The sequence below is a fragment of the Diplotaxodon limnothrissa genome, linkage group LG3, assembly GCF_057381915.1.
Source record: "Diplotaxodon limnothrissa isolate DT_005_m linkage group LG3, D_limnothrissa_male_GT1.1, whole genome shotgun sequence".
NCBI lineage: Eukaryota > Metazoa > Chordata > Actinopteri > Cichliformes > Cichlidae > Diplotaxodon > Diplotaxodon limnothrissa.
The window spans coordinates 33,031,958-33,059,320 of record NC_140598.1 but is presented as its reverse complement, the minus strand read 5'-3'; the positions used below and the strand labels follow the sequence as shown (position 1 = coordinate 33,059,320).

Sequence of the window (27,363 nt, the reverse complement as noted above, 5' to 3'; positions counted from 1 at the left end):
AAACACTGGTCAGGTCAGATCAGAGTTGAGCAACAGCTTCTAATCGATGTGTTTGTTGTACTGTGTGTATCTTTACTCAAAAATAATGCATTCAAACACACACACACACACACACACACACACACACACACACACACACACACACACACACTAAAGTCAAACATGCTGCCTACTCAGTTCAGTTGCAGCAGGATTTCCTGTCAGTTCCTGTACATTTTACACCAACCAAATAGTGACAAACACCAACGACACTAACATTGACTCAACTGAACTCAATCAGAAAAGGGCAACAAAAACATTCGAGGATTTTAAAATGATAGAATAGAGTTTCTATTTACTCCCGTTTTACAGCATTACCGCGGGTTTTGTTAAAATATAAATGAATCTCTCCATATTAATATTACATGCGTCAGAAAAATGTCATTTATTTACCACCTTTCAATACAAAGATCACAAAGTGCTTCACAAAAAAATACCAGAGAATAAAAAAGTTAACGACACACAGGTAAAAAAAAATGCAATGATAAAATGTATAACATTTTTAAATAACAATAATGATTTAGCTTCTCAAGTTAAGGTGTATGTTAACACCAAATATAAAAGAGAAATACAGGCCAGAAGGTAAAATATTGTTGTAGAAGTTAATGAATAAAGGAGCGCATAAAAAGTACCACACAGCAGGCCACGATATTAAAAAACACACCAACAGAGTGGACAGAACCAGTTAAATGACTAGAACTAGGGGATGAGAGCTAGCAACTACCAGCTAGGCTGCTGTGGGGTGTGCACAGCAAAATTTATCATTTATTTCAAAGGCTTTATTTGACTGATTGTTAAGCAGGACACTAACTTATTGATCCAGTACAAAAGTAATAGTAAAAATGAGAAACTGCAGTTTCATAGTGCCAATACAGTATTTTGGGAGATACACTAAGCCAACTACTTACAGTTTTATAAACACGTGAACGCTTTCGATATTATTTCTCTTAACAGGAAAGGAAATAAACCGAATCACAATTATCTTCCCATTAAAATTGTCCTTCTAAAATTCTCATTAGTCTTTTGCTATAACCGTTTCTGTGAACAGATGTACATAAATATGTAAATATGTAAATATGAGGAGAATCACACACTGTTAAATACACACCAGGAACATGGTTATTTATCAAATCAAAAACAAAGTGATGCAGTAATGTTGTGGGTATGGAGCTGGATTCCCTTAAGGTGGTGTCGGAGAGGCGGATGTTGTCCAAGATAAAGACAATGTTGGGTAATACCTCCCACCCACTCATGACATGCTGGCTTGTCACAGGAGCACGTTCAGTGGGAGACTGAGATTACCAAAAAGCACCACTGAATCACACAGGAAATCATTCCTGCCTGTGGCCATCTCCCTGTACAACTCCTCCATCAAACACACTGTAAACACTGCAATAGCTACGCACGTTTTACACACGCTCTTTTCTACTCTGTAATGTTGCTGTCAATATTCTTAATATTTATTTATAACTACATCTGTCAACCCGGGATATTTATTATTTGGTGATTTGTATATATTGTGCTATTCCTTATATCTTAACATATTGTATTGTTAAATAGTCTGCTTTTGTTAATGTTACTGTACTGGAGCAACTATAACCCACATAATTTCCCTGGGGATTAATGAAGTATTCTGATTCTGATAAATGTATAGACAGACTAAATTACTATAGGAAATATCTTTTCTTTCTTGTTTACCAGTGAGGAGAATAATGAAGCAACACCGCCATCTACTGGAACAAACAAAGAATCACTCTTGAGTTTAAGGCTGCTTAAAGAGCAGCACAGACCAAACAAAATGGCACGACTGATTAATAGTAACATATGAAGTGTATTGATATCAGCAGCAGCAATAAGTCTCAGCCAATCTTTCTGATCTGGGTCTGTAGAAGATTAAAGCTTATACTTAGACAAAGAAACAAACAATATGCATGCTTTTATTTTCAGGAAAAGTAAAAGTGGATTGACAAATTAGTGATAGGAAACAATTTAGGATTGAATGTCTCACAAAGACACATAAAACTATTTAAATCAGTGCAGACAAAGATACAGATTTTAACCATATAAAGAACCCTATTAGCAGAATGTAAGTTCTTCACTAAGTGCAGAAGTACATTATCATCTTCATCTCAACTTTTTACCACACAGACAAGAAACTGTTTTACACACTGTGTTGCTTCACTTCTCATTTACTATCAGTTAAATACCATCGACTTCTTTTGTAAAACCATAAGTAAATCCTGCAAAAACATCAAACACTGGAGAGCCAGAGCCAGCGTGATACATCGAAGTGTGTTAGGTCGCTACTTTTCCTGCTTTATTTCCACCCTCTAATATGTTTTCAATGCTTTGCTTTGTGGCATAATTACAGATTAAGTGGATGATTATTGGATTTAATGACTTAATTTAATGACTCAAATAATCATCAGCAGCCTGCCCTCTCTTCTCTGTCTCAATGATACATGTAGGATCCATTTGTTTCACTTCCCCTGCTGGGTGTCCAATGATGCAGGCTTTACCATTGGGAGGCAGTGGAGCCCCAGTGGTACCTTGTTCTTTGCTCTTGTTTTGCCTTTGAGCTTTCAGGGTTACCTGGATGATTGAGCATGCATCAAGATGTTTCAGGGTTGAGCTCCAGAACTGCATAATCTAGCTCAGCGTCAAAGTCTATGAATGTATTCTCTGCTGTAAAGCAGTAGAAATTTGTTTCTGGCTCAGTCTTAGTCAAATATAGCAAACACTTCTGGATCCTGCTGGAGCGCCTTTCCTTTAAAGGAGCTGCAGATAAATTTGCCTTCATTACTGCAACTGATAATTTCACTGCTATCATGTGCACTGGGTGAAGAGTTTGTGTGACTAGAACTCGTCCCATCAGAACATTGAACAAAGACCAACACAAACTACTCTCAGATTAAAAATGTGATTAAATTTAGCGATAGTTAACGGTATAGAGTAAGCACTTACCTTAACTTTGATGTTTTTCTCAGCCATGTTCAGCAATTCAGATTTATTATGAAAAGAAATACTCATGTTTCCAAAGTCATATTTCTCTCATATAGTTGCTTTCAGTGTGATGAAATGGGACACTTTGGGGAGCTAGTGGTGTCTCTGAAACCACCTCAAGAAGAAAAGAACCAACTCCTCAGTTATATTAGCTATTTTATCTGCTTTGCTTCCTTCATGAACTTTTACAACTACAGCCAGAATCACCAATTAACCTAACATGGAAGTTCATTGATACTAAAATTAATAATTACACACCAACCTAGAAGATGGTCAAAATGCAGTGTATTTGAATGTCAGGAGTTTAACAACCATCTGCATGTCCTTGTACTAAGATAAGTGCTAAGCTATTACTGAGGTCATAGGTGTTGTTGTTTTTGTACCAGACATTAAAAACCTAAAGCTTCACACTGAACAGCTCAGTCATGTCTTACACACAAAAACAATTCAGGACCAAGTTCAAGACATAGTAAGAAATGACCAAATACGTGTTGACGCATTATGAGTTACCACTTTGGCTTAAAAATTCACAACATTGGCAGTGCAGATTAAAGGTTTACACTTTTACAAGATTCTTGGATTGTAAACTCATGTATAATGGTCTGCTCTGACTTGCAGAGTAGTATGTGGGGAGGGTGTGAATCCCTGGAGAGAGACTGCCAAAAATATCCAAATAGATGAGCGGGAATGGGTTAATAAGTCGAACCCATTGAGGCACAAATATGTTGACCACAGCGAAGAGCGAGAATTCAAGAGGGTAAAAAAAAAAAGTCCCTGAATTTTATTTAGTTCCATTATCACTGTCACTTCATTAAAAAATTGAAATTACATAAAGGCTCACAATCTGAAGGTAAACAGATAAAACACCCAGCACAAGTTTGAATGCTGGTAACTAGGGCTGCCACGATTTGTCGACTAGTCACGATTACGTCGACTATCAAAATCGTCGACGACTGATTTAATAGTCGACGTGTCGTTTGAAGCTTTGTAAGATCGCAAAAGACGCAGGAATAATAGCAGGATTTAAGAGTGTAATAACGGACTGAAACAGAAGATGGCAGCACTGCATGTACAAGGATGCCAGCTGCCGTTAAACCCCGAAGAAGAAGAAGCAGCTGTGTCCCAGAATTCATAGCGCAGCCCAGCGCAGTTGTCAACAATGGCGGTAGCTAGTTAGTTTTAATATTACTCTTATTATTCTTTCTGGGTCACAAAATAAACGTTTAACATATTTTCAGGCGAGAATGTAGCTGTGTAAACCTCAAATATCGGCTCAGTTTATTATTATTACATTATTATTGTACTTTATTGAGCCCCGTGGGGAAATTGCTCTCTGCATTTAACCCATTCACTCAGTGAAGCAGTGGGCAGCCATTGGGCGCCCGGGGAGCAGTGTGTAGGGACGGTACCTTGCTCAGGGGTACCTCAGGGTAGCTGTTACACATATTTTCAAAAGCGCTCCGACGTTTTCGGAGACGTCTGTTACCCACTAGCTCGATAGCTAGCCGGGGGCTAGGTCACTAGCGCCGTGAGAACACCGGACTCCCGGCAAATTGTTTTCAAACCCACCGCCGTCTTTCGCGACTCAGGTTAAATATATATGAGTCACTTAGATAAATTAAAAATGTTGTTGTTTGGCTTTTTTTTTTTTTTTTAGTATTTTATTTGTTCCTGAGTAAATCGGTTTGGCTGAGATTAAAGTTATAGTTTTTACACAGCTGAATAAACGTCAAGCAGACAGCTGATTATCAGAAGTGTGAGATGCTGGAGAATATACTCCGGTGTCCTGTTATATTTTAGATAGCAAGGAGTTTATTAAACTTTACCAAAACAATCTGCAAATTTCATTAAAATTGAATAAACTATCATCTTGTCTTTATTTTTAGTTAGCACCTTAAAAGCTTAAAGCTGTAAGCTAATGATAGTTATATAAGAGCAGATGCTGCTGGTGCAATAAGCTGTAGTTTTACGTCCAGTGGATGATGATCTGATTAGTCGACTAATCGCATAAATAATCGGTGACTAGTCGACTATCAAAATAATCGTTTGTGGCAGCCCTACTGGTAACAGTGTTGGCCACTTGCGTAGGTTGACACGTATCACGTTAAAAACGTGCACATTGCAAGAAATCCAGTGGCAGCACAGTTTGGGTTACAGCAGATATCACACTGGAGTAAAGGTAGGAAAGCATTGTCTCTGCAACTAGGAGAAGAATAAATTTATAAAGATAGGTGACCAATAGTTGCATTGAATTACATCGCAAAGCCAACCATCTACAAGTAGTTGTGGCAACTCTCAGACAGATTGCAATCTGCAGTTATTTGGAAACCTCTGCCAATCAATCGGAGTCAGTCTGTGTCAATGAGCGCAATGAGTTTCCTTAATTAGAGATACATGACTTAAAACAGGGCAAAAAGTTGATGCCCATTTTGACCAACAGCAGTTTTTTCTTTTTAATTTTCTCTATTATCTATATTATTAATTACTCTGACAACTACAGTGAGGTAGACGTACTGAGAGTCTAGTGTGGTGAAAGTATGATTGTAACTCACTACTTGATGATCAATATCCAATCTGTATTTTACCAATGAAAACTATGACATCCAGACACAAGATAGTTTCTTAGTTCTTTGGTTTTAATATTGACTTTTATTCCCGAAATAGTTTCTTTTTTTGGCATTTCATTTTTTTCATCCTTTTCATTTTGGGACAAATCCCCAATTTAATATATTAATCTGTAAAAAAAATAAAATAAAAGAATACAAAACTGTCCCAAACTATAATTCTAAAAGCATTTTATCATTTAAAGACCAAGGCAGCGAGTTTCTCTCTAACATTCTTCCGTCTCATTTTACATGAAGAACAACTAAAAGAGCTACAGTTAAAGCTTAAAATGGGGTGAAGCTGAGTCAACGTAATCTCATCTCAGCAGTCATCCCTGTTTGTCCTCCTAATCTGCGGCTGCTTCCACTAAAACATCAGATTCAGTCTCTACTTTTTCTTGTTGTGAGTTAATCTGTGATTTGTGAGGTGCTGCAGGAGCCTGAAGCGCTTCTTGCAGAGTTCACACTCAAACGGCCTTTCATCGGTGTGGGTGCGCATGTGCTTTGTGAGATTCCCACTGTGGTTGAACTGCTTCCCACACTCCTTGCACGCGAAGGGTTTTTCCCCTGAGTGGATCATCTGGTGTTTCTTCATATTCATGATCTGGGAAAAGCACTTTCCACACTGAGAGCAGCGATGTGGTTTTTCTGCTGACTCAGCACACCCGTGATTGGCTAACTCCTCCTGATCTCTAAATTCCCGCCCGCACAGGGAACACCGTGGTGGTTTCTCCTCATGAGCGGACAGGTGTGTTTTCAACGTGGACGGGTGACAATAACCTTTCCCACATTTTTCACACTTGTATGGTTTCTCCCCTGTGTGGCCACGCTCATGGAATATCAGGTGCTGCTGCAGCCGGAAACTTTTGTCGCAGTGTGAGCAGTGAAAGCGCTTCTCCCCGGTGTGTATCATTTGGTGCTTCTTCAAGTTGCTCCTGATACTGAAGGCCTTGGGGCAGAGTCTGCACTTGAAGGGCTGCTCTCCAGTGTGGGTGTGGATGTGTGATGCCAGCGATTCCTGCAGTCTAAACTTCTTTGCGCAAAGCTGACATTGGTAGGGTTTCTCCCCTGTGTGGATTCGCTCGTGCTTCCTCAGTTTGAAAAGCTGTTTGAAGCTTTTGCCACAGTGGCTGCAGTTGTGAGGTCTCTCCTCAGAGTGGCTCAACATGTGTATTCTGAGGTCCCCGCGCCTGGCACAGGTCTTGCCGCACTGGTCGCATTTATATGGTTTCTCCCCTGTGTGGATCAGCATGTGCTCCTTCAGAGTTCCTTCCCTGCCAAACTGCTTCCCACAGACCTCACAGTGGTAAGATTTCTCCCCAGTGTGAGTGAGGAGATGCTGCCGCAGTGTGTACAGCATGTAGAAGCTCTTATTACATTGTGTGCAGGTGTGAGGCCTCTCTCGTTGAACCTCATTACTGTCTTTGCCCTCGTGACTTTCACCGTTCTCTTTGTGACAGAGCTCATGCAGCTTCAGCCCGCGTTTAGTGTCAAATGTTAGAATGCACCTGCTGCATGAGAACGTCTCCTGCTCCAGCTGGTCTGAATCTTCTGTGGGTTTTGTTCTGCTGCAGTTGTGCCGCTGGTGTCGGAGGACGTTGCTCTTCCTTGCGAAGGACTTCCCACAGTGCTCACAGCGGTGGTGTCGGGGTTCAGACGCAGCATCCTGTTGGTTCTCTGTTTGGTTTTCATTGGTTGAAGACACGCAAGACGGAGCTGCAAGGAAGAGGAAAGAAGAAAGTGATGATTACAAGTCACAATGCTCAAAATTATTCCATTAGCGTGTTGAAAATGATGTTTAGAAGAGAAGCTTGAAGGACGTAAAAAAATTGATGTTTTAATTACAATCAATCTGCTTTTATAACAAGACTAATGTCTGACCTTTTGACCTATGGCCTTGAAGCATTACATACTAAAATAGCATGTTTACCCATAAGATGAAATCTTTGGGTTCTATAAGCTGTAAAAACTTGAAATTTGAAGGTATTTTCACGCTGTTTGCAATTTGCGAACCTTTATGCCATCTTTGTGACATCGTAAGGCATTGTGTTGAAAAAGTGCTTTGTACAGTGCTCTCCATGCCCTTTTATAATACATATATATACTTAATATGGTTTCTTTAAATCTTTTTTCAAGGTCAACTTTGATGTTGAGGGTGCTAAGTTTGTGGATGATCCAGAAAAAATTGTGGGTAAGCAAAGCTTTTACTGATTTTTACATTTGCTGTGACCTTGACATGATTTTCACCAAAATTGAATCAGCTCGAGCTATTGTTGGACCTGAGAACTCCTAGCAGATGCAACAGGGTCTTGCACTAAGTTTATAATACTCAAGCTAATACCAATACTACTCGTACTACTACAACTAATCATAATGATACTAATAACAATAACAACAACAAGTACGGCTGGGCAATATGAGAAAAATCTAATGTTCAAATACCCCCCCCCCCCAAAAAAAAAAAAAAAAAACCACTTTGGTGTAGTACAACATTCAAATCGACCATTCTGTGTTTTACTTCTACTTCAAATACAAAAAAATGACACTACTGTGGTAGTACATCTCTTTCTGTGTTCAACACCAGACATTTAACAAACAAAAGATCAGAACAAACAAAAGTACATCAAGCAATAATTCATGTGACAAAATAAACTAACTGAAATGAAAAAGGTGCTCTTTTGTGCTTATGATATATGAAAATTTTAAAACAAAAAATGGGATTATCTCAAATTACAGAAAGAAAAGTCTAGATAGTGACTATAAAAATGACTGACCAAGAACAGTCACAGGTATCACAGCTGGTTTAACATTTTCTTTGCTGTGTGAGGAGATGTTGACATGTGTCAATGGCTTAATATTGCCATAGCAATTTATACTCGATGGTCACGATAAAGCCATTTTAACCACCATACATGGAAAAACTTGCGATACCTGAAGTATATTCGATATATCGCCCACCCCTAATAATAAGGCCTTTTTCTAGAAGCTAAACATGCTCTGAAATTCATCAGGAGAATTGCAACTGGTGAAGATTTACTTTCACATCAGTTGAATGTGAACAGTTGGGCTTACTACAAATAAACCCAACTGATGTTTTTTTTTACATGCATATGTGAGATTGGTACACACATGTAACATCACAGGATGCACAAAAAACCCTACAAAAACCAAACCTTTTGTAGCCATGCTGTAAAGCTAACAATTTAGGAGGGTAGTGTGGAAATAATATCATTTAGAAATAATGACATTTCTAGGTTTTACGTTAAAGGTTTGATCTGATCAGCGTCATATTTACTCAGTCTAATGCAAAGACCTCACTGATGATAAATTGGAAAACTTTTGAGTTTTTATTGAAGAGCGTGTCTCTTGCTCCATGGGGAAATTTGTAACTCACACATATGTCGTCCAGTACGGCCCAAACTTCTCATGTTTGATGAAGACCTGAACATCTACTCAGCAGTATCTAATAGTCACAGTGCCACCAAGAGGCAACAGAGCAGTAGTGCAAAGCTAAAATATTGGCAGCAAAGCCTTAAAAAAAACTTTCTGGTGAAAATTTTAAGTTTTAATCAAATAATTAAAAAATTACTAAAACACTAGTTATTAAACATTCACCTCCAGACTCGGGCTCGGGGGTTTCTGCATCTTCAGCTTCCTCTGCTTCAGTGTCCTGCTGTGCCGTCTCTGCTCTGTCTGATAAAGCATCTTCTTCCTGACTTTGCTGTGACATTGCATCCATGTCCTCCTCTGAACTGGCGCCCAGTGCAGCTGTTTCGAGGGACTCTGATAGTTCGGAACACTGTATGAGCCACGCCATCCCTTTGGTGCCGCTGCCGTTCTCCTGAAACACTAACATTTTGCCATCAGTCCGAGCAAGCTCTTCAGGTTTGTTTTCCACCAAGATGTTGTTTTTATTTTCTTCTTCTTCTTTATACAAATGAATCTCTGCTCCGACTCCGCTGTCCTGCCAGACTGGGTGCAGCTCCAGCTTTGAGCCCTCGTACTCTCTCCCCAACTGCTCGTCCTCCTCTTTCAAGTTGAGCTGCAAGCTGCTGTGATTATCGTCACTGTTCAGCACTGGAGTTTTCATGCAGTCCACCAAAGAGACAGACAGCTCCCTCAGAGTGAGGACTGGAAGGTCACCAGACGGGGCTGAAAGGACGTTAAGAAGAGGAAGACACAGAAAACTGATGGATTATTTGCTGACCTCTTCAGGGTTTACTGTTTGAACTTTACTTTAAAAGGAGGCTGAAATAATTTGTTCACATACAGATATGAGCAGTGAGCAAAAACCTTAAACTGTTTTAAAATTCAGCCAATCGCCTGTTCACAGGGCTTTAAAATAGACTCCAGAATGGTGGCCAAGTTTTAAAACTTTTTATAAAACAGATAAAAATCTATGCATTACTTCACATTTTCCCAAAGTCTCTTCAGACTCTATTTCTCAGAAACAGCAGTTTGACAACAGGGCAACATTTGTTACATATGTAACCAGAGAAGACCTCTAAAGAATCATCAGCTATGCATGAAGCTTCAGGCTCATGTGAGTTCAGTCTCTCTCTCCGAGTGGTCATTGTATATGTAAATCTAGACAAAAAAAAGTTTAATTCATGTGAATGCGGATTTTAGCAGATGACTATGTTGCCATAAAAGAAAGAAAAGGCTGGTTTACATTAGTCTTTGTGGGCAGTGTCACAGTTTTATGCCCAAGAAGTAATCTGCCCAAACAGTAAAATCCTGGTTTGCCTGTAACTGTGGAACATCACTATAGGAAATTAAGAACATCGGAGCAGGTCCTCAGGCATGCTGGTACTGATTTGTGGAGCTTGACAGCATGATAAAAATCATACTAGTGATAAAAGCAGTCAGCCCAGACACAAGAAAGGCTGCGTTAGAGCTACCAGCCGAGTGGAGGCCAGTAGCTGTGCAGTTTGTTTTTGGCATTACTAGTGAGTAGTTTGCTTTGTTGAACCATCTCATTGTTATTTTAGCATATTTCTGTTGGTTACTGACTTTCAGTTTAGCCATTTTTTGTTTTTTTGACTATAGCAATAAAAGCATATTATTTATAAAAACTACTGTGTTTGACTTGTTTCTTTTCCCAGCTCTAATTGTTGTTGACTCCCTCATTCCCTTGCCCTTGTTTGTATACTTGATGAGCCTGTGACCAGCACTGTAAGATGTAGGAAGGATCCTGATCTTGTGTTTCTGAATGCTGCTCACCTTCAAGCTCTGCCCTCGGGACCCCCAGAGTCTTCATACAGTCCACCAGGCAGACAGTGAGCTGCTTGCGGCCCAGCATGGACAGACTGCTGACCGACTCCATGATCGCCCGTCAAGAGACCTGAAAGACAGTCAGGTTCAGCATGTTTTGAGCTTTTCTTGCATATAAATATTTTTTGGTGCAGGCCAAAGTTAATTTTGTCAGTGCCAAAAGAAAACCCACTAAAACCCAAATAAAAATATTTTAACTAGTAATTAATTATGTGGGGATTTGTTTACGCAAGTTTAAGTATGTGTCTGGTTATCAAATAGCCCAATAAAATTACCATTTAAGTGGAAATCTCTAACACAGATGCTTTGCCTTTATTGAATGGGACTAATTGTGCTTATGTGTGCAGTCAACCACCAAAAGCCCAAGACAGCAGTACCTTAAACAACCACTTGTTACATTTAAGCCTCTTTGCCACCGGTAGCTACTTGACCCCGGTTCCAAGTGAGCTGAGTTGAGCCAAAAATGTGATGTAACCAGGCTCCATGCCACTGATTGGATGAGTCATAAGAGTGACGCCTCCGGAAGAATCACACTCCTCATTTTTGAAACACAAAAACGAGGGAAATGGCTGCACACAAACCAACACTGTGGTCCAATGATGAGGTGCAGAGGTTTACCATCAGCTTAGCAGCAGGTATACCATCGCCTCGATGTCCTCAACATAACAATGTGTTGTGTTGCTTTGCATTGGTGTCCTATACAAATGACATCACAGGACTTTTGGGACGAATGCTATAACGAATCCTCCCACAGTGAGGTTTAACACCCAGTGTTAAAGGTAAACAACCGAAACCAAGCAGACTTCCTGCTGAAGCATAATTCAGGCTTAAGGCCATGTCATCCATTGTATTCAACATGGCAGCTTCCACAAACCACCAGCCACTGATATGCATTTCAAGTTTATGAGAATGCATCAGCAAGATTAATTAATGCATGTTTATGACTACAAAACTTTTTTTTCCCTATAAAACCAAAAAATAATCATTGACAGCTCCTTTACAATGTCAGTACAACAGGCACAAAAACCTGCAAATATTTAACATCTTCGTCAATAAGAAACGTAAAACATTAACAATCCATCAATAAATATTAATAATAATGACGGTGTTTCGGTGTCACAGTTTACACTGTTTTTATCTGTTTTAGCTTGAGGCACTGCTCTGCTTTAAGCTTCCCGAGTATCTTGGTATGGTTTACTTTACAATAGCCCCAGCTTTAGTTTCCAATTCAGTGCTTAACGTGGCTTTGCGAACTAATTTTCTCCCCTTTAGTTAGCAATTTGAGGCTAACTGTAGCCCAGCTCCTGTTTTACAGCACAGACTTAAACTTCATGTCTGATATCCTGCTCTCCTTACACCGAGCACAAGAGGAAATCCCCGAGCACACAGGGTGAACTCACCAGAAGGAGTTTAGTCCGCTTTCTCCCCCGGCCTAACTCCCGAGCTAAACCGCTCGTGCAGCCCGATTTCCGCTTCGTGTAAACATGAATAAACTTCCACCATCAATTTCTACTTCTGACATGCAGAGCTGCACTCTCCTCTGTTTATAATCTCATCAGGAAAAGAAACTGTGAAGAAGGACGCACAGAAACAACATGAGAAAGAAGTCCGAAACGTGTGTTTGGTGTGTTTTTCCAGCTTTACGCGAAGAAGGGGATGTGCGACCAATGAGCTTTGGGGAAGGGAGGAGAAGGCGGGCTCTTGTGTAGAACTGTAGCCAATCACAGCATGGATGGAGTTCAAACAGAAGGGTCGCGGCTCAGGACAAAATTGATATGAACGCCTTTCTTTACACTGGTCCGTGACAGTGATTGGTCTGATAGTTCAGATTATTTCAGGCGCTGTTCCTCTTATCAGATTTAATTTTAAAATTTCACATAATTTTCATCAGTGTTTCAGTCTAATTACCACAATAAATTCTTTTAATTAGTTTATTTGGGCTTTGTTTTCTTATTTCATATTTGTCACATTTCTTGTCTCAAGTGTTCTATTAAACAAAGATAATCCAAGTAAGTACAAAATGCAGATTTTAAAGGATTTAATTTATTAATGGGGAAAAGAATATCAAAACCTGATCCTATATGAAAAATTAGCTGAGTCCCCAAAACGTAATAACTGGTTTTGCCACACTTGGCAGCAAGAACTGCAATCAACTGTTTGTGATAACAAGCAAAGTGTCTTTTGCCTCACTGTGAAAAACCCGCCCACTTGAGATGCCAAACCATCTCCATTCATCCATATATTATCTTCTGCGAGAGGCACGGTTCACCCTGGACAGGTCGTCAGTCTGTTGCAGGGCTAACACAGAGAGACAGACAACCATCCACAGTGGCGGTTCTAGCCTGTTTGCCCCCCCCCCCCCCCCCCGGGCGACACTCCCTCTGACCCCCCCCACACACACACACACACACACACATACACACACATAAAACATATTAAGGATTGTACATTAACATAAAAGTGTTGTCGAAATTCACCAGAGAGACACACACACACATATGAAGAGAGAGAGAGTATGCATTGTATGCAAACGGATACCAAACAGCTATCATAATTCATCATACATTGAGAACAGGACAAATCAACAACTGACAATGACTAATTAATATTAAAATCTGTAACATAATGTATTGTTTGGCGTTTAGTCTGTTACTGTTACTGTTTTTACCATTTCTTCTTGGAGCAACTGTAACCCACATTATTTCCTTAGGGATTAATAACGTATTCTGATTCTGATTCTGATCATTTCAGGATGACCTGCCATTATCCAATGACACATCTGCTTACCTGTATCTTTTGCTCGTTTCTCCTCCTCTTCTTTTCTATTTTTTCTAAACTGAGCACCTGATGGCTTTGAACTTTTCTTGTCCATCTTCCATTGGTTTTAATTTTGGACCAGGGGCGGAGCGTGGGGGTGGCTTACTGGGCTTAAGCCCGGGTTGTTTTGTCAGAAGCCCGGGGTCTTTTGGAGTGTAATTTTTTCATAGTTAGATGCCTGGCTGACAACTGTATAAAACAAAAAGTACACACAATATTCGAAGCACATAGTGCACACTGTGGGAATTTACGACTGTGCGTGAATCCCCCCTGATATTGGTATGATCCGAGCTCAGGCACTAAGCGACTGAGCGAGAGGGCGGGGCAGCTGCTGCCAGCAGTGAGTGCGCTGTTGGAGAGACGGAGCCAGCCATACTAAGGAGAGCTTAAGTTTGACCAGGTACCAAAGAAAATCATTCATACCGTACAAATAATGTAAATATGACGGTGCATCACGAAAGATTGATATCAAACTGATTGCTTGACCCATATTACGTTACTTGCTCTTCAAGTGAATCAACAAATGGCGAAATGAAAAGCCGAACAACAACAATGCTGTTTCTTTAGAGAGTCTTAGCTTACGTGTGTTTATTTCATATTTTCAGTTCTTACCCTCCCCGACTAAATCGGTTTCAGTTATGTACTGAAATATAAGAATGGACATTAGAGGGCTCTTTCAAAGAAAAAACTCAGGTAAATGTTATTTTATATATTATGCTTTGTATGTTGTTCAGTATATTTCTATGCAAAACAAGAGGGATTTCAGTACACAGCAGGATATTCACATTTGTAACCAGATATTTACACTTTAGGGAGAAAACATAAAACATTTTTACTGTACAACATCAATTTAGAGTAAACTTTTGTTTTAGATAAATATTGAAATATATTTTGAATTAGTTAAATGTCAAAATAAAGAGAGACAGAGCTGTCTATTTTTATCACTTTGATCAAATTTAGGAGTACATGTACACTAAGTTTATTGTTAATTAATAAGAAACTCCAGAGGATTCCATTCTGAGCTGAAGAAGCTTCTGATAGGTTAGTAGAGCCCATGTGGATAAATTGGTGGCACAGCTGTGGATGCATATAAGGCAAAACACAGAGCCTGTTTCTGTGACATGGGAAAATCAAGAGATGTCAACCAAAACACCAGGAAAAGAACTGTGGAGCTCCATAAGTGTGGCTCAGTTTGAATACAATTTGGTGCCATTTGCAATTAAGAAATACAGATAGTTTCTCTCTTTACTCTTAAAGTTAACAAATATGTTTTTTATATTTATCAATCTAAAAAAAATAAACATTTAGTCTGATTTGATGTTACAATTAAAAAAGTGTTTGTGTTTTTATCTGAAGAGTTTGTAAATATCTGGTTTCAACTGTATATTTGATGATTGTCAGCACAAAGAGGGAGAGAGAGGAGAACGAGGACAGAACAGATGAACAAGAGCAGGTGAGACACACATGTTAGTCAAATGGTTGTTTACCAAAAGTATCACCGTATCATAGGTACTCATGTATCTTCTAGTGTTTCTTTTTAGGTTTGTTATTTTTCAAATTCTGTATTTATTAAGTTCTGCAGGCTTGTTTGCACAACAAGGCTAAATAATTATATAAACTTTTCTCAATCTAAATAGTGGACTTTGGTAGAATTAAAAAATAAGTGTAGTGCAGGTCTATGATGATTTTTAGTGCTACTGGTTCTGTCTTGGTTAAATACCAAGTAGTCCTGATTTTGAACTGTTGTAGTCCTGTTTTAATTCCAGATCAGTTCTGGGTCTGGTTGAATTGGGGTTTAGTCCTCGTGTCTTGATACAGCCCCGACCTTGTTCTGCCTTGCTGCTTAATTAAAAAACTAGTTTAAGGTGTCCTGCATGTGTGATATATATTTTTCCCTATATGAAGTCATTCTTTTTTGAACAAAACTCAAAACAGAGCCTATTAATCTTTCAGTCATTTCTACCCCCCCCCCCAAAAAAAAAAAAAAAATAAATCCACAATCCACCAACCCGAGAATCACCACAACATAACCTAACAGAGCTACATCTTAGTTCACAGATTCACTTTGTCTAAGGTGTATTTCTGGGATTTCACACAACCCAGGATTCAAATCATGAATAGATAATGGGCTTGGATTTACAACATTATGAATGAAAACATTATGAATGAAATGTGCTCTATTTGGAGGCAGCAGGTCTCCCTCCCCTTTCCACGGGTTGTGTACTGCATGCAGTGGAGATGACAATAAAGTTTTACTTTGACTTCAGCAGCGAGCAGGCGCACCGAGGACTCTCGCGCTCACTTTTCGCGTACAGAAAAACGTCGGTGCAAATTATAAGTCCCCCGCCGCCCCGCCCTCTCCTCCCTGTGCCGCAAGCAGAAGGCGCACTTCGCAAACGGAGAGCGCCCTTACTCCCAGCAAATGGGCGATAGAAAACCGATCGGTGCCTATGCCATTCCCAGTATGCGCTGGCTGATGTCGGGGCAGCATGAGTGCGAGCAATTTATTTATTTATTTATTTTTTTCCGATGCCCACGATGCCGCCCCCCACCACGATGCCGCCCCGGCAACCGCCCGTGTCGCCCGTATCAAAAACCGCTACTGACCATCCACACCCACCAACTAACCTGACCCACTTGCTGCATGTCTTTGGACCTTGGGAGGAAGCACAGACCCACACAGGAGAACATGCAAACTGTGGACTAGTGAAATTTCTCTTTCTGGTAGTTGAAAGAAGTTAAATAAATAACATATTTAATCACTAATTTATTTATTTATTTTTACAATGCATCTCAGTTTTTTTTACACGATAAACAAAAAGCTGCTTTGAGTTTAATTTTGCAGGAATAAAATACGCAAAATTACAGAAAAAATTCTAACAACTCATTGTGCAGCCTGTCCTATAATTTTGTTTGTTTGTTCTTTACTGTGAAACCACTGTAAAAAAATGTATATCTATATTTTACCCAGCTTAGATTATGGGATGGGAATTAACTGCAGATGCTAAACAAAGTGTGAAAAGTGCCATCATTACTCTGAATTTGTTTGACAGTATAAACTAATACTGTAACACACTGCGTTATGGATGGGCCTCGGGGTCCACGCCCACACAGTGAATTCACTGCGTTGAACTCTTCTGATACACTTAAGCTACAAGTTACACTAATTCACACAGATTAATAATAAAAACATTAAACAGTCATAGCACAGCTATTGGACTGTAAACTCAATTGAATTATTCTGTGCTGGTAAGCAGCATGACTGAAGACGACACTGAGCGATGACCCAGTGCAGAGCAGTCGTGTCTCTTTGTGTGTCTGTTTGTGTCTTTGAGACTAAAAAGAGTCAATTTCAGCTTCTACAGCCAGTTATAAAAAATGGCCCTTCTGGAAAATTTCAAAAAAGAGCAACGAGGATAATGTGCACAGTCCTACTGTGTGATGAGTTCACTGATCTATTTCTAAATCAGAGAAAATATCTCTCCTGTTACCTCCTCTGCTAGCACAGATATTTTCACAGTTTTATAACTGTTGCTACAATTTTCTGAGTATATGTGTGTGTGTGTGTGTGTGTTTTTAATAACAAAATATTATTTTATAAAAAAAAAATAAAACCAACAAATAATAATAATACATACCAGAATGAAGACAGGACGTATGTGTCCTCTGAGCACCACTAGATGGAGACAAATGATAAGTTTACTCTAAGAGTGCTTTTTAGTAATGGTTTGCAATCACATCAGTAGAAACAAGTGGAGGCTCTACGGATTAAAAAACAAACTGTAGAAAACATGAGAAAAATCAGAGTGGAGGAGGCCTGTTTGCAGATCTCAGAACTAAAGCGTGTGTCTTACTGTGACTCAAGTGTTTCTGGATGAAGACTAAATGAGAAAAAAAGGCTGAAATAGCTTCTGAGCTAGACATCCTGCTGCTCCTCAGGCAGGCAGCTGATAAAGCCTCCAACAATCATACTAAGAGTAACAAAAAAAAAAAAACAACACACACACATGCCCACAAGCTGTGTCCTTCTGTTACGCACAGTGCTGACATCCCTTTGAAGTTTAAACTGTTGTTGCTTTGCAAGTTTCAATTAAGTGACTCAGTTTTTGGAATTTTATTTCTCATGAATGCCTGATTAATATCTGAAGCAATGACACTGGTTCAGGCATCACTGCGTTCACTTCCTTCAGAGCAGGAAGTACAAAGCACAAATGATGCAAAACATGAGAAATATTTGAGCATATGATAAACACCTGTTCATATTTTTAAGGTGTTATGGCCCTGTCCATAATCTGTTTTGGTGGCTGTTGTTGTCTGTTCCTTTAAGTCTTTGCAGGTCCCAGAGTGGATGAGCTGACGGCTGCTGATTGGTCCCCTGGCCATGTGATCTTCTTCAAATCCCTCACCAGCAGTTGTCCCGGGGCAGCCACTGACAGCAGCAGCAGACCTGACCCTGGCCTTCAAAACTTGAGACTTTTTTGCTTGTGATTTGTGCGGCTTCTCTGAGTTTTGTATATAGTGTGTATATTAGCTTTCATTGTACATAGCACATTGTAAATAGCACTGCAACAGAAGGGGTGAGCTGCCGTATTGTTTTTCCTTGCACTGTTTTCTCCTGTTTATTTCAGTTAGGGAGTTAGGTGTAGCGCTTGTCTTTTGTTTGATGTTTGATTTCACATAGGGTTTTAGATAGCACCTCCTCCTGACTTAGCTTGTTTTGTTTGTTATTTTGGCCTTTGTTCACCCTGGAGCTTCATTTTTGCAGTGTAGATAATAAAACACGATTCACTAAGGAATTGGTTTCCCTCTGTGTATGGTTTTGGGGACCAGGGCGGGGCAGTCTTTTCAAACTTATGTTGCGTTCCTGTACCCCTAGACTGGGGCGTAACATAAGGTGTCCAAACATCAATTCAGTCCAGAGTGAGTTTTACAATCGGAAGAAGGAAGAAGAGGTCAGAATTACTGATTTACAATTTATTACTATAAACTGTAAATAAATAATGGAAATACATAATGCTTTCCACTAATTTGTGAAGTACTATATTTAAAGCCTGAAGCTGGATGTGGATATGATGAAGATCAGACTTAGAATCTGGGCTATACTTGTCAATCAAAGGGTAAGAAAACCCTCTTTATCTTACATTTTTAAACTAATGGGACCATTCGAACATCACATTGTATCAAGTAACACTTGAATTAAGAACTGAGTCCATCAGAATATTTCACTGAGCTCACATCGACAGGCCTAATCATAGAAGTGTCATTGTGATCCAAAGCCATTATCAAAGTTCAGATAGCAAGTTTGAAACTTCTAAGTCTTCTGCAGCCCACCCAAACCTCTAATCACACATCTCATCAGACGAGTTGAAGAAGCATTTCGTCCTTTACGGGTTGTTTTATTGATTCATGGCCCAACAATTTGTTCAGGTTCATTCCCCATATAAAGCTTTAATCCTAGAATGTTATATGCACTATCTGCTATCAAGACTTTTAAAATAAATAACAATATTTACAGCTCACTAGCAGTATATTCACTGTCTAACAGTAGGTCATGGTCCTTACTTTAGGAACCACTCAGGTCCAAAGTGCTAGGATTGAATTTACCCAGTTAAAGAAAAAGCTCCTGCAGCTCAGTGCTTTTTACTTTCTTTTCTTCTTCTTCTTCTTTTTTTTTTTTTTTTGTGTCCCGTTTGGATCTTTAGCCATCAGAATTGTTGTCTGAAGGCCACGAAAGATGCCAAGCAGATTTACTTTACCAATTGGATCATCATGGCCTTGCCATATTGGTCCATTTGATTGACCTTTATTATACTTATGTATTTATTTGATTTGATTTTTGGTTGTTACAAACGGGACAGACATGACTGGGGGATAGGACAGGGAGAAAGAATGAAAGAAAGAGAGGGAGAGAAAAATAGAGGGGAGAAGAGACGGTGAGAAGGGGGAAGAAAAAAAAAGAAAAACAAACAAAACACCTGGATCACCTGTATGGAGATAAGAAAAAACCGAAGAGAAAACAAACATGTTACGTAATAAATACAGCACCATCACAATAAACTAGCTAACAGTAGATAACAGTAGATACGTAATAATAATAATAATAAACTTTATTTATAAAGCACACTTAAAAACCAAGGGTATGCCAAGGTGCTTAACAAGTAAAATAGAGTATAGGAGGAGGATAATAGAAATAGGACCAAAGCAAGTACTAAATATGCAAGCAGATAACTGTCACTAATACATAGGAAGGCAACAGGTACAGAGCAAACAAGAATTTAAATGAGCATAGAAGTGCATGATATAAAATCATAAAAGAAATATTAACTAGAGGGAAAGGCAAGATTGAATAAGTGGGTTTTTAATCGTGATTTGAACAGTGCAATGGAATCAGATGCGCGGAGGTCGAGAGGAAGGGTATTCCACAGTACCGGGGCAGCCAGAGCAAACGCACGGTCACCCCGGGACTTCAGTCGAGATCTGGGTTGGGTCAGAAGTAGTTGAGTGGCAGATCTGAGTGTTCTAGCAGGAGTATGTGGTTTGAGAAGTTCACTAAGATAACTTGGCGCTAATTTATTAATAGTTTTGAAAGTAAGGAGTAATATTTTAAATTGAATACGGTACTTTATGGGCAGCCAATGCAGGCTAGCTAGGACAGGGGTAATATGGCAAAATTTCCTGGTACCAGTCAAAAGGCGGGCTGCTGCATTTTGGACTGTTTGCAGTTTAAGAAGAAGAGAAGAGGGAAGACCATAGTACAAGGAGTTACAATAATCCAACCTGGAGGTCACAAAAGCGTGAATAAGCTTCTCCAGGTCCTCATGCGGAATATAATATTACATGTTATTGTGCAGCACGCAAGATAGACAGCACACAATGTGCTTTGAGGTTGCAGCCAAGAAAGGTGTAGTTTGTCTGTGAACACCCGTGTGTACACCTGTGTGGATCAGCATGCTTGTATTCCAAAGGTTTCTCCATGTAACAATCTGATAGGGAGTGTGGGGAGCCATAGCCCCGTCCCCCAGGGTATGAAGCAGGTATGGAGGAGATCCAGGCACCAGACATTCAGAGACCCCAGAGTACGAGAACCCAAGGAGGACCACCAAAGGGGCAACCGTGCAACCCTCCTGGGAAGAGCTGAGGAAAGCCCCAAAACGAGAGGTCATCCAGCAGCTACGGAGCAGAGGCCAGAGGGGGTTGCAGTGACGTGCCCACGGGCTTTGCCCACCCCCCAGAAGGGTCCCAGCCAGGCCACAGGCGCCAGGCCCTGCCAATCGGCCACCAGGAGTGAGCCGGTACATACATGAGCGCCCAGCTCCAGACACCAAGAACCACCAACACACCAACGTCTGAGGGCATCAGCCACTGGCAGGGAGTGTGGTGAGGGGAGATTGGCCTCCGTACCTCGGAGAGCCTGAGATGTTCCCAGAGAGGTTGAGTCTGAGACCCAACCTGACATATAGACACAGACGAACAGGCGCACGCGGACACAAACATGCATTCCCATCCCCATATGCACAAACAAATACTCGGTACTCACCAACGTGTAGACAGACACAAATAGACACTGTACACACATTCACACTCCCCAAACATGCTCTATATCCCAGGTCCAGGTACCCCTGCCTCCAGAGGGGCAAACAGTACCCGGACCCAGGAGATGTAACCCTTCTCTCTGGGGTGGAGGAAGGCAGATCGCCTCCTTATCTGCAGTAGCAGGGAGGCCCCGCATCCCAGACCCCAGTCTGATGGCCAGCACCTCCTCCCAGCCCCCCAGCCCTGACGGGTAACAGAACCGGGGTGAGTGAAGACCCCAAACCTCCCTACGCCCGCTCATATGTAGTGTTGCTGTGTGCTGTTCTAAAGTGCATTTAAAACACAGCAGGGCATGGTGCTTCCTGCCAGAGAGCAGCACGGCTCCTCCCGAAAACCCTCAGTGTCTATGTGCATTTAAAATTGAGGGTAGGGCACCATCACCAGAGGTGGGTTTGAATACACAGACCATCCGCTGGACACTGTATAACGTGCCCACCCCCAAGGCCCTATATGTATGTGTTATGAGAGTATGAGTAATGTGGATGTCTAGGTTGCGGAATAAAATTGAGGCACAGGCGGCCAGAAGGGGACAGAGCACCTGCACCCCAAGCCCTGCGTGTGTGTGGGTGTAGTGGAGCGGGAAGAGGGAGGCAGCCGAGGATGGGGAGGGCAGAAAAGGAAGGGCAAGTGGCCCCTCCTTGGAGCCAGCTCCCCCGCTGACCCTTCTCTTCTTCTAAAACAACTTTTAAAAGTTCTCTTCATCACTTCTAACAGTTTTACACCTCAGGAGATTTTTTTTAATGCTGTGTCAAAATTTAGTCAAAAACTTTGTGTTTTTCAAATGTTGCCACTTGAAGCTAGTTTTAATAAGAGGAAGCTTTGTGAATAAAAATAATAATATTAATAAACAAATATTTTCTTCGCATGCAAGAGCAAAGTGAACTGGAGTCAAATCATTCCTTTGTGTGCACAAACTAGTTTTGTTATTGTATTAATTAGCACAAATTAGCAGGTACCTGTGTATGGTTTATGCTAATCAAGCACATTAGCATCACCTCATAACTTAGTGCTGCACCTTCTCATTAAAGTTTGGTCACCTTGAGCTCCAAAGAACAAATCAGCAACAGCCAAAAAGCTGAAGATGAGCACTCAAAATCCCCAAACCAGTCAGCGCAGAGCTCTCTACTCTACTGGTGAGGGTGTGAGGGTTAAATATACTGGGCAGCAACAACTGCAATTACAGCAATTCTGTAATTATAAGTAAGTATTACAGAAACTTGTTATTATAGTAACTAGGACACAACATACCCCAAAATAACAAACACACAACACAATAGTCACGAGAACAAAATGTGGAGTTGAGACAGATGATTTAAGAAGGATATTAAAAAAATCTGTTTTATCAGTAAATTGCAGAAACCTGCTGAACACTGTGTTGAGTACAGTGTGACAAAAAACCTCCATTTATATTAAATTGCCCCAATCAATCACAGTAATCACAGTGCCAATATTTGGTTTCCATTGGATTAATTTCATTGACGGGTAGCAAAGCTAAATTAATGCATCAATACAGAGCAAAAGTCATTCTGTAAACTCAGAGAAATTTGCTCATTTAAAGGAAAAGTTCAAACACTCCGATAAACATTTTATCCTCAAAACTAGCAAATAAACTGATCAGATTTCATCTCTTGCAAAAAATCTTATTGGATTCAGCCGCTGCTGAGAACTTAAAAGTGGACGAAACTGGTGACTTTTGCAGCTTTTGTGTGAACATCAGTCACAAAGGACATTGGCCATCTTTCTGTAAGAGAGTATCTGGATGCTACAGAGCTTCATTTCCTTGCCTTTACTTAACTAGGAAGTAAAACTCTTGAGATGAAGAATCTCTTTTGCGAAGAAGTATTGAGCCGAGACCGTATTTCTATCTGAAATGTTGTTTTTACCACTTCCTGTGTGGATTAGACCTCCCGCTGGCTTGAATCCCAGACACTTAAATCAAATTTCAAAATGAAACAGACCAAATCTCACAAGTCTCAATTAGACTGGATACGTTTTGGTTTTAACTAGTTTGGGAGTTCACTTTTACAGAAAACTTGCCTCTCCTTCAGCCAGTTGAATGTTTTAGGGGACATCTCTCAGTAACATGATAAAAATCAGTGAATCCTACTCCCTAAAGATGGGTATAAGTAATTCAGCAACCCTTTTAGCCAACTCTTCTTGAACTTAAAGTAGATCAGTGCTGACTTTGTGCTTCATATACGAAGAGTTCAACTTCATAAGAACCAGCTGTAGCCAATCTGGCCCGACCCTCATGTGGTTATGAGCTCTGCTTTGTTTTGTGTGAATTTAAGGATGAGTCAGTTGCTCTTTGCCTGCTGATGTGAGTTTCTCTTCTCCCAGGAACTGCTTGAAATAAAAATAATTCAGCACAGCAACTTCTTATGACATGCACACCTTCAAAGAAGAGAAAACACTTGCTTTAAGGGAGCCTACCTTAAGAGCAGCAAATTAGCATGCTGCAAACAAGTCCTGTACTTGACATCATGCCAAAAATGATCCAACGGCACTAGAAAGCAAATTCTAAGAGTCTAAAAAGTAAGGCCCAGGATCCATTACAATTTGCATTACTGCAATGTGTGAAGTGCAGAAAATAATACACACATTTTTTGTTTTTTTATTACTGGTTTGCTGCATTGCGCAAATTGAAGAGAATTGAAACTCATAAAGAAGTCACAAATTAACCTAATTAATCATCAAGTACAAAATGTAACCAGTGCTACTAAAGTGTAGTGGTTAGCACAAGTTGCTGGTTTGATTCCAGCTGCAGACACACATTCTTTTTGAATGATTTGATCTGTGTAAAACACTGCCAAATCAAAACATGTGGAGCAACCCACTGTGATAATGAGTGGAGCAATACCATCATTGAACAATGCCAAAGTTGAAGTGCTAATATTTTTTATCTACATCATGGATCTTATGATGTAATCAACTTTGCTAAATGATTTGAAGTGGCACTTGTTTGATACATCAGAAGTGAGAACTTGGTGAAATTGGAAAAAGTGCACATAATTAATGTGAAGTGCCCGTAAAACGACATGTGATCTTGGCTTGAGCACAGTCTGGGTGAAGACTCAGACGTCACTCTGTGTTAGTTTCACTAAAGTCTGACCAAAATTCTTAGTTTAGAGTAGTGATTCTTATGAATTGTAGATGAATGGACAGATGGATGGACATCTAGCCACTGTTTACCGACTAGTGAATTTGAATCCACAAAAATAAAGTAGGTAAGAGTTCCAAAGACACACACACACACAGAATGTGACTAAAAATTTCTGTTAACAGGTTGAAAAGCTTTGAAGTTTTTTGCCCATTCCAACAAAATCTTCCATCACCACCAAGATCAACTGCCAGATTTCACTCCCCACAGTGTCTTCTGTTTTCCATCAGTAAAAAAAAGACACATTTCCTTTTTTTTTTTTTTTTTTTGCATTCTGGAGGATTTCCAGCAGCCATAAAAGGCACCAGTGCAACAGGAAATAACTCAACTAGATATATAATGTTGTAAATAAAAGGTAAAATGTTCATGTGGATCAAAACTTTTGGAGTTTCTTGACAACATCAACACAATCCTCACTCGCCATATTGCAGTCAATGAGATCTGGCACATCTCACGGGAGAAGGGGCTATAATGGGTTTTGGTAGGAAACAGCCCAGGAGGTGTGCAGGAAGATGACATTGAATATAACAATTTTGATTTTATTGACCTTTGCTCAACATTTTTTAAAATTACAACTCATTAATCAGGCTTGATTTGGGAGAAGATCAATTTTTGATGTTAATAAAACCATAATTGCAGATTTAGGCTGCGTCATGGAGAAATGAGAATTACCATGGTTCAATATTCCCTTAAGCGTCTCTGATCAGTATAACCCAGTGGTAATCACTTTGCCATCAGAGTGATGGAGGGCTACATTACACTTTAGCTTCATGTCAAACAAGCACATTATTAGAAATTACTGTAGAAGATTATCCTTTCCAAATGAAGTGTTTTACATGCGCTTTTACTCCACAGAACTTCTGTTACAAGCTTTTGTATATGGCAATTTCATAAATAGAAGAAGCAAAGCCAGCCCCACCCCTTAGATAAATCATTGGCGAACTGGCAGACTTTGAGATTTCCCATTCAGGTTGCTAGTGAGCCAAGTTTATGTCAGAATAAAGCATCACCTCATCTGCATTTGTGTCCTCAACCCTGAATAGGTCTAAAATTTGTTGTCCAGAGTGCCGAAATTTGGCCAGAAAAGCAAAGCCACAGCCAAATGACATTTCGATGCTATAATTTAGGTCTTCTCCTTCCATGCACTCCACTGCTTCTTGAGTCCCTACAACCGGAGCGTGTTCTGTCATTCCTTTTCTGCTGGGCCTTGTAGTTGCAGATTTTGCTCTTAGGATTCTTGGTAGTGCACTTTTCTGCTTAGCTAAGTTACGTAACTACGGGCCAGACATTTGAAGTGGGTGGGAAATGCCAATCGCCCTATCCCAAGTTGGCATAGCATCAAAATGAATTTAAAATAATTGCATATTACTGCTTTTATATTCACTTATTAATATTCAGTCTCTGTGTGTAGTGGCTCAACGTTTTGATCTCAGTTTCACAGATTCCCCAGTCTACATTTAACACACCCACACAAATATCCACGCAAACAGTGAAGCTTTTCTCACCATGCAAGATCACGTCCTCATCCTGAAACATCAAAACCCTTTTTACAAGATAATACCTCAGGTACAAAACCTGCTCCAACACACATTAAGAGGGCATATCAGCATTTCGTGATGTACTCAGGAAACCTCGAGAATTCAGAGGTTTCCTGAGCACATCCTTTCCTCACCTTCTTCTTTCTCTCTGCACACTGAGAGCAGAGGGGAAGGTGGAAGTATGTGCTAATCAATACTTCAATACTCATTTTGTGCAGCCAAAATAATACCCAGATCTCAATGCACGTTACTTCCAGAGGCCTGCTCTGGCGATCAACCTTTTAAAACCCGTCAGATCACTGGTGACCTATTTGGGGTCGCGATTAAGGTTTGCTTTGGCCACGTTCTAAAAGGACATATTTTCACTAACTAGTTGTTCCCTTTTAAATTATGTCTTATACAATAACCTTTCCAGTTTGAAAAATTATTTTAAAAAATCAGGGCTGACATGAACCACACCCATTTAGGTCAAATCACAAAGTTGCTGGCACTAAACATCCCATAAAAAAGCCAAATCTAACTTCTCTCAACATCTGCCAGTTCATTGATGGTCCATTTAGGTTTGGCTTAGTCTTAATCATTGAGTCTCACAGAGATCTAACCACCAATCCTAACCACTTGGTTTTGGTGTCTGTCAAAGAAAACAGGTTTTAGTATCACTCAAAAAGAGGAGTTGTATCATAGATACATCAACGATTAGATTTTATTCCAAAAGATTAACTCCACTCAGGCTCAAGGGTACAAGACGGCGAGACAGAAAGCCAAACACACATGTATAAAATATAAGGAGTTTGATCTCATGCTGGGTATCACATAAGTATCATTTAAGCAGAAAGAGTAAAGTAGAAGAAGAGTAAGTGGTTCTTGATAATACTTTATCATGGAAATATCTCTCAGCAAAGCCTATACTTGACTGAAGTACACAAAAGCAAAAGTGGGTTTTCGTGTATCAACCAGAAGTGACTTTTGTTTTCGACACATCCAAAAAAGTCACATTTGCGATCAAATGTCATACTCTTTGGCATTACAGCTTTTATGTTAAAAGCTTTTCCATTTGGGTGTTCCAAACAGGAGGAAATACTATAAAATGGGCTGGATCTTAATTAAATCCTAACCCTAGATGAGATGCTAGTGACCTGGTTGATGGTAAAAGCTTAATGGTAAATGGAGTAGCATATTCTTTCTCTAATTGAGGACTTAATGCAATGCATAATACAAGCCTCATTCACCCAGTTGCATACACATTCATATGAGCACTTTTTTCTAAGCACTTTCTCTAACAATCAATCAACTCTGGGTTCAGCATCTTTCCCAAGGATATGGCGACAACAAATGG

General features: G+C 40.0%; 1 protein-coding gene across 1 annotated transcript; it reads right to left on the bottom strand.

Annotated features, from left to right (window-relative positions):
• Positions 1-5,990: 5,990 nt before the first annotated feature.
• On the bottom strand, positions 5,991-12,401 carry LOC146635438 (uncharacterized). Its single transcript, XM_085350556.1, has 4 exons — positions 12,320-12,401; positions 10,869-10,989; positions 9,261-9,797; positions 5,991-7,361 (listed from the first exon to the last, which is right to left on the bottom strand). The coding sequence occupies exons 2-4, from the start codon at positions 10,969-10,971 to the stop codon at positions 6,034-6,036; spliced, it is 1,968 nt and encodes a 655-aa protein (XP_085206682.1). The 5' UTR covers positions 10,972-10,989; positions 12,320-12,401; the 3' UTR covers positions 5,991-6,033.
• Between the last annotated feature and the right edge of the window lie 14,962 nt (positions 12,402-27,363).

Coding starts and splice junctions, on each gene's coding strand:
- LOC146635438 (XM_085350556.1), bottom strand. CDS start 10,971: ATGGAGTCGGTCAGCAGTCTGTCCATGCTGGGCCGCAAGCAGCTCACT. Junction 9,798..10,868: donor CCCGAGGGCAGAGCTTGAAG/GTGAGCAGCATT, acceptor ACGTCCTTTCAG/CCCCGTCTGGTGACCTTCCA. Junction 7,362..9,260: donor CCCCGAGCCCGAGTCTGGAG/GTGAATGTTTAA, acceptor TCTTCCTTGCAG/CTCCGTCTTGCGTGTCTTCA.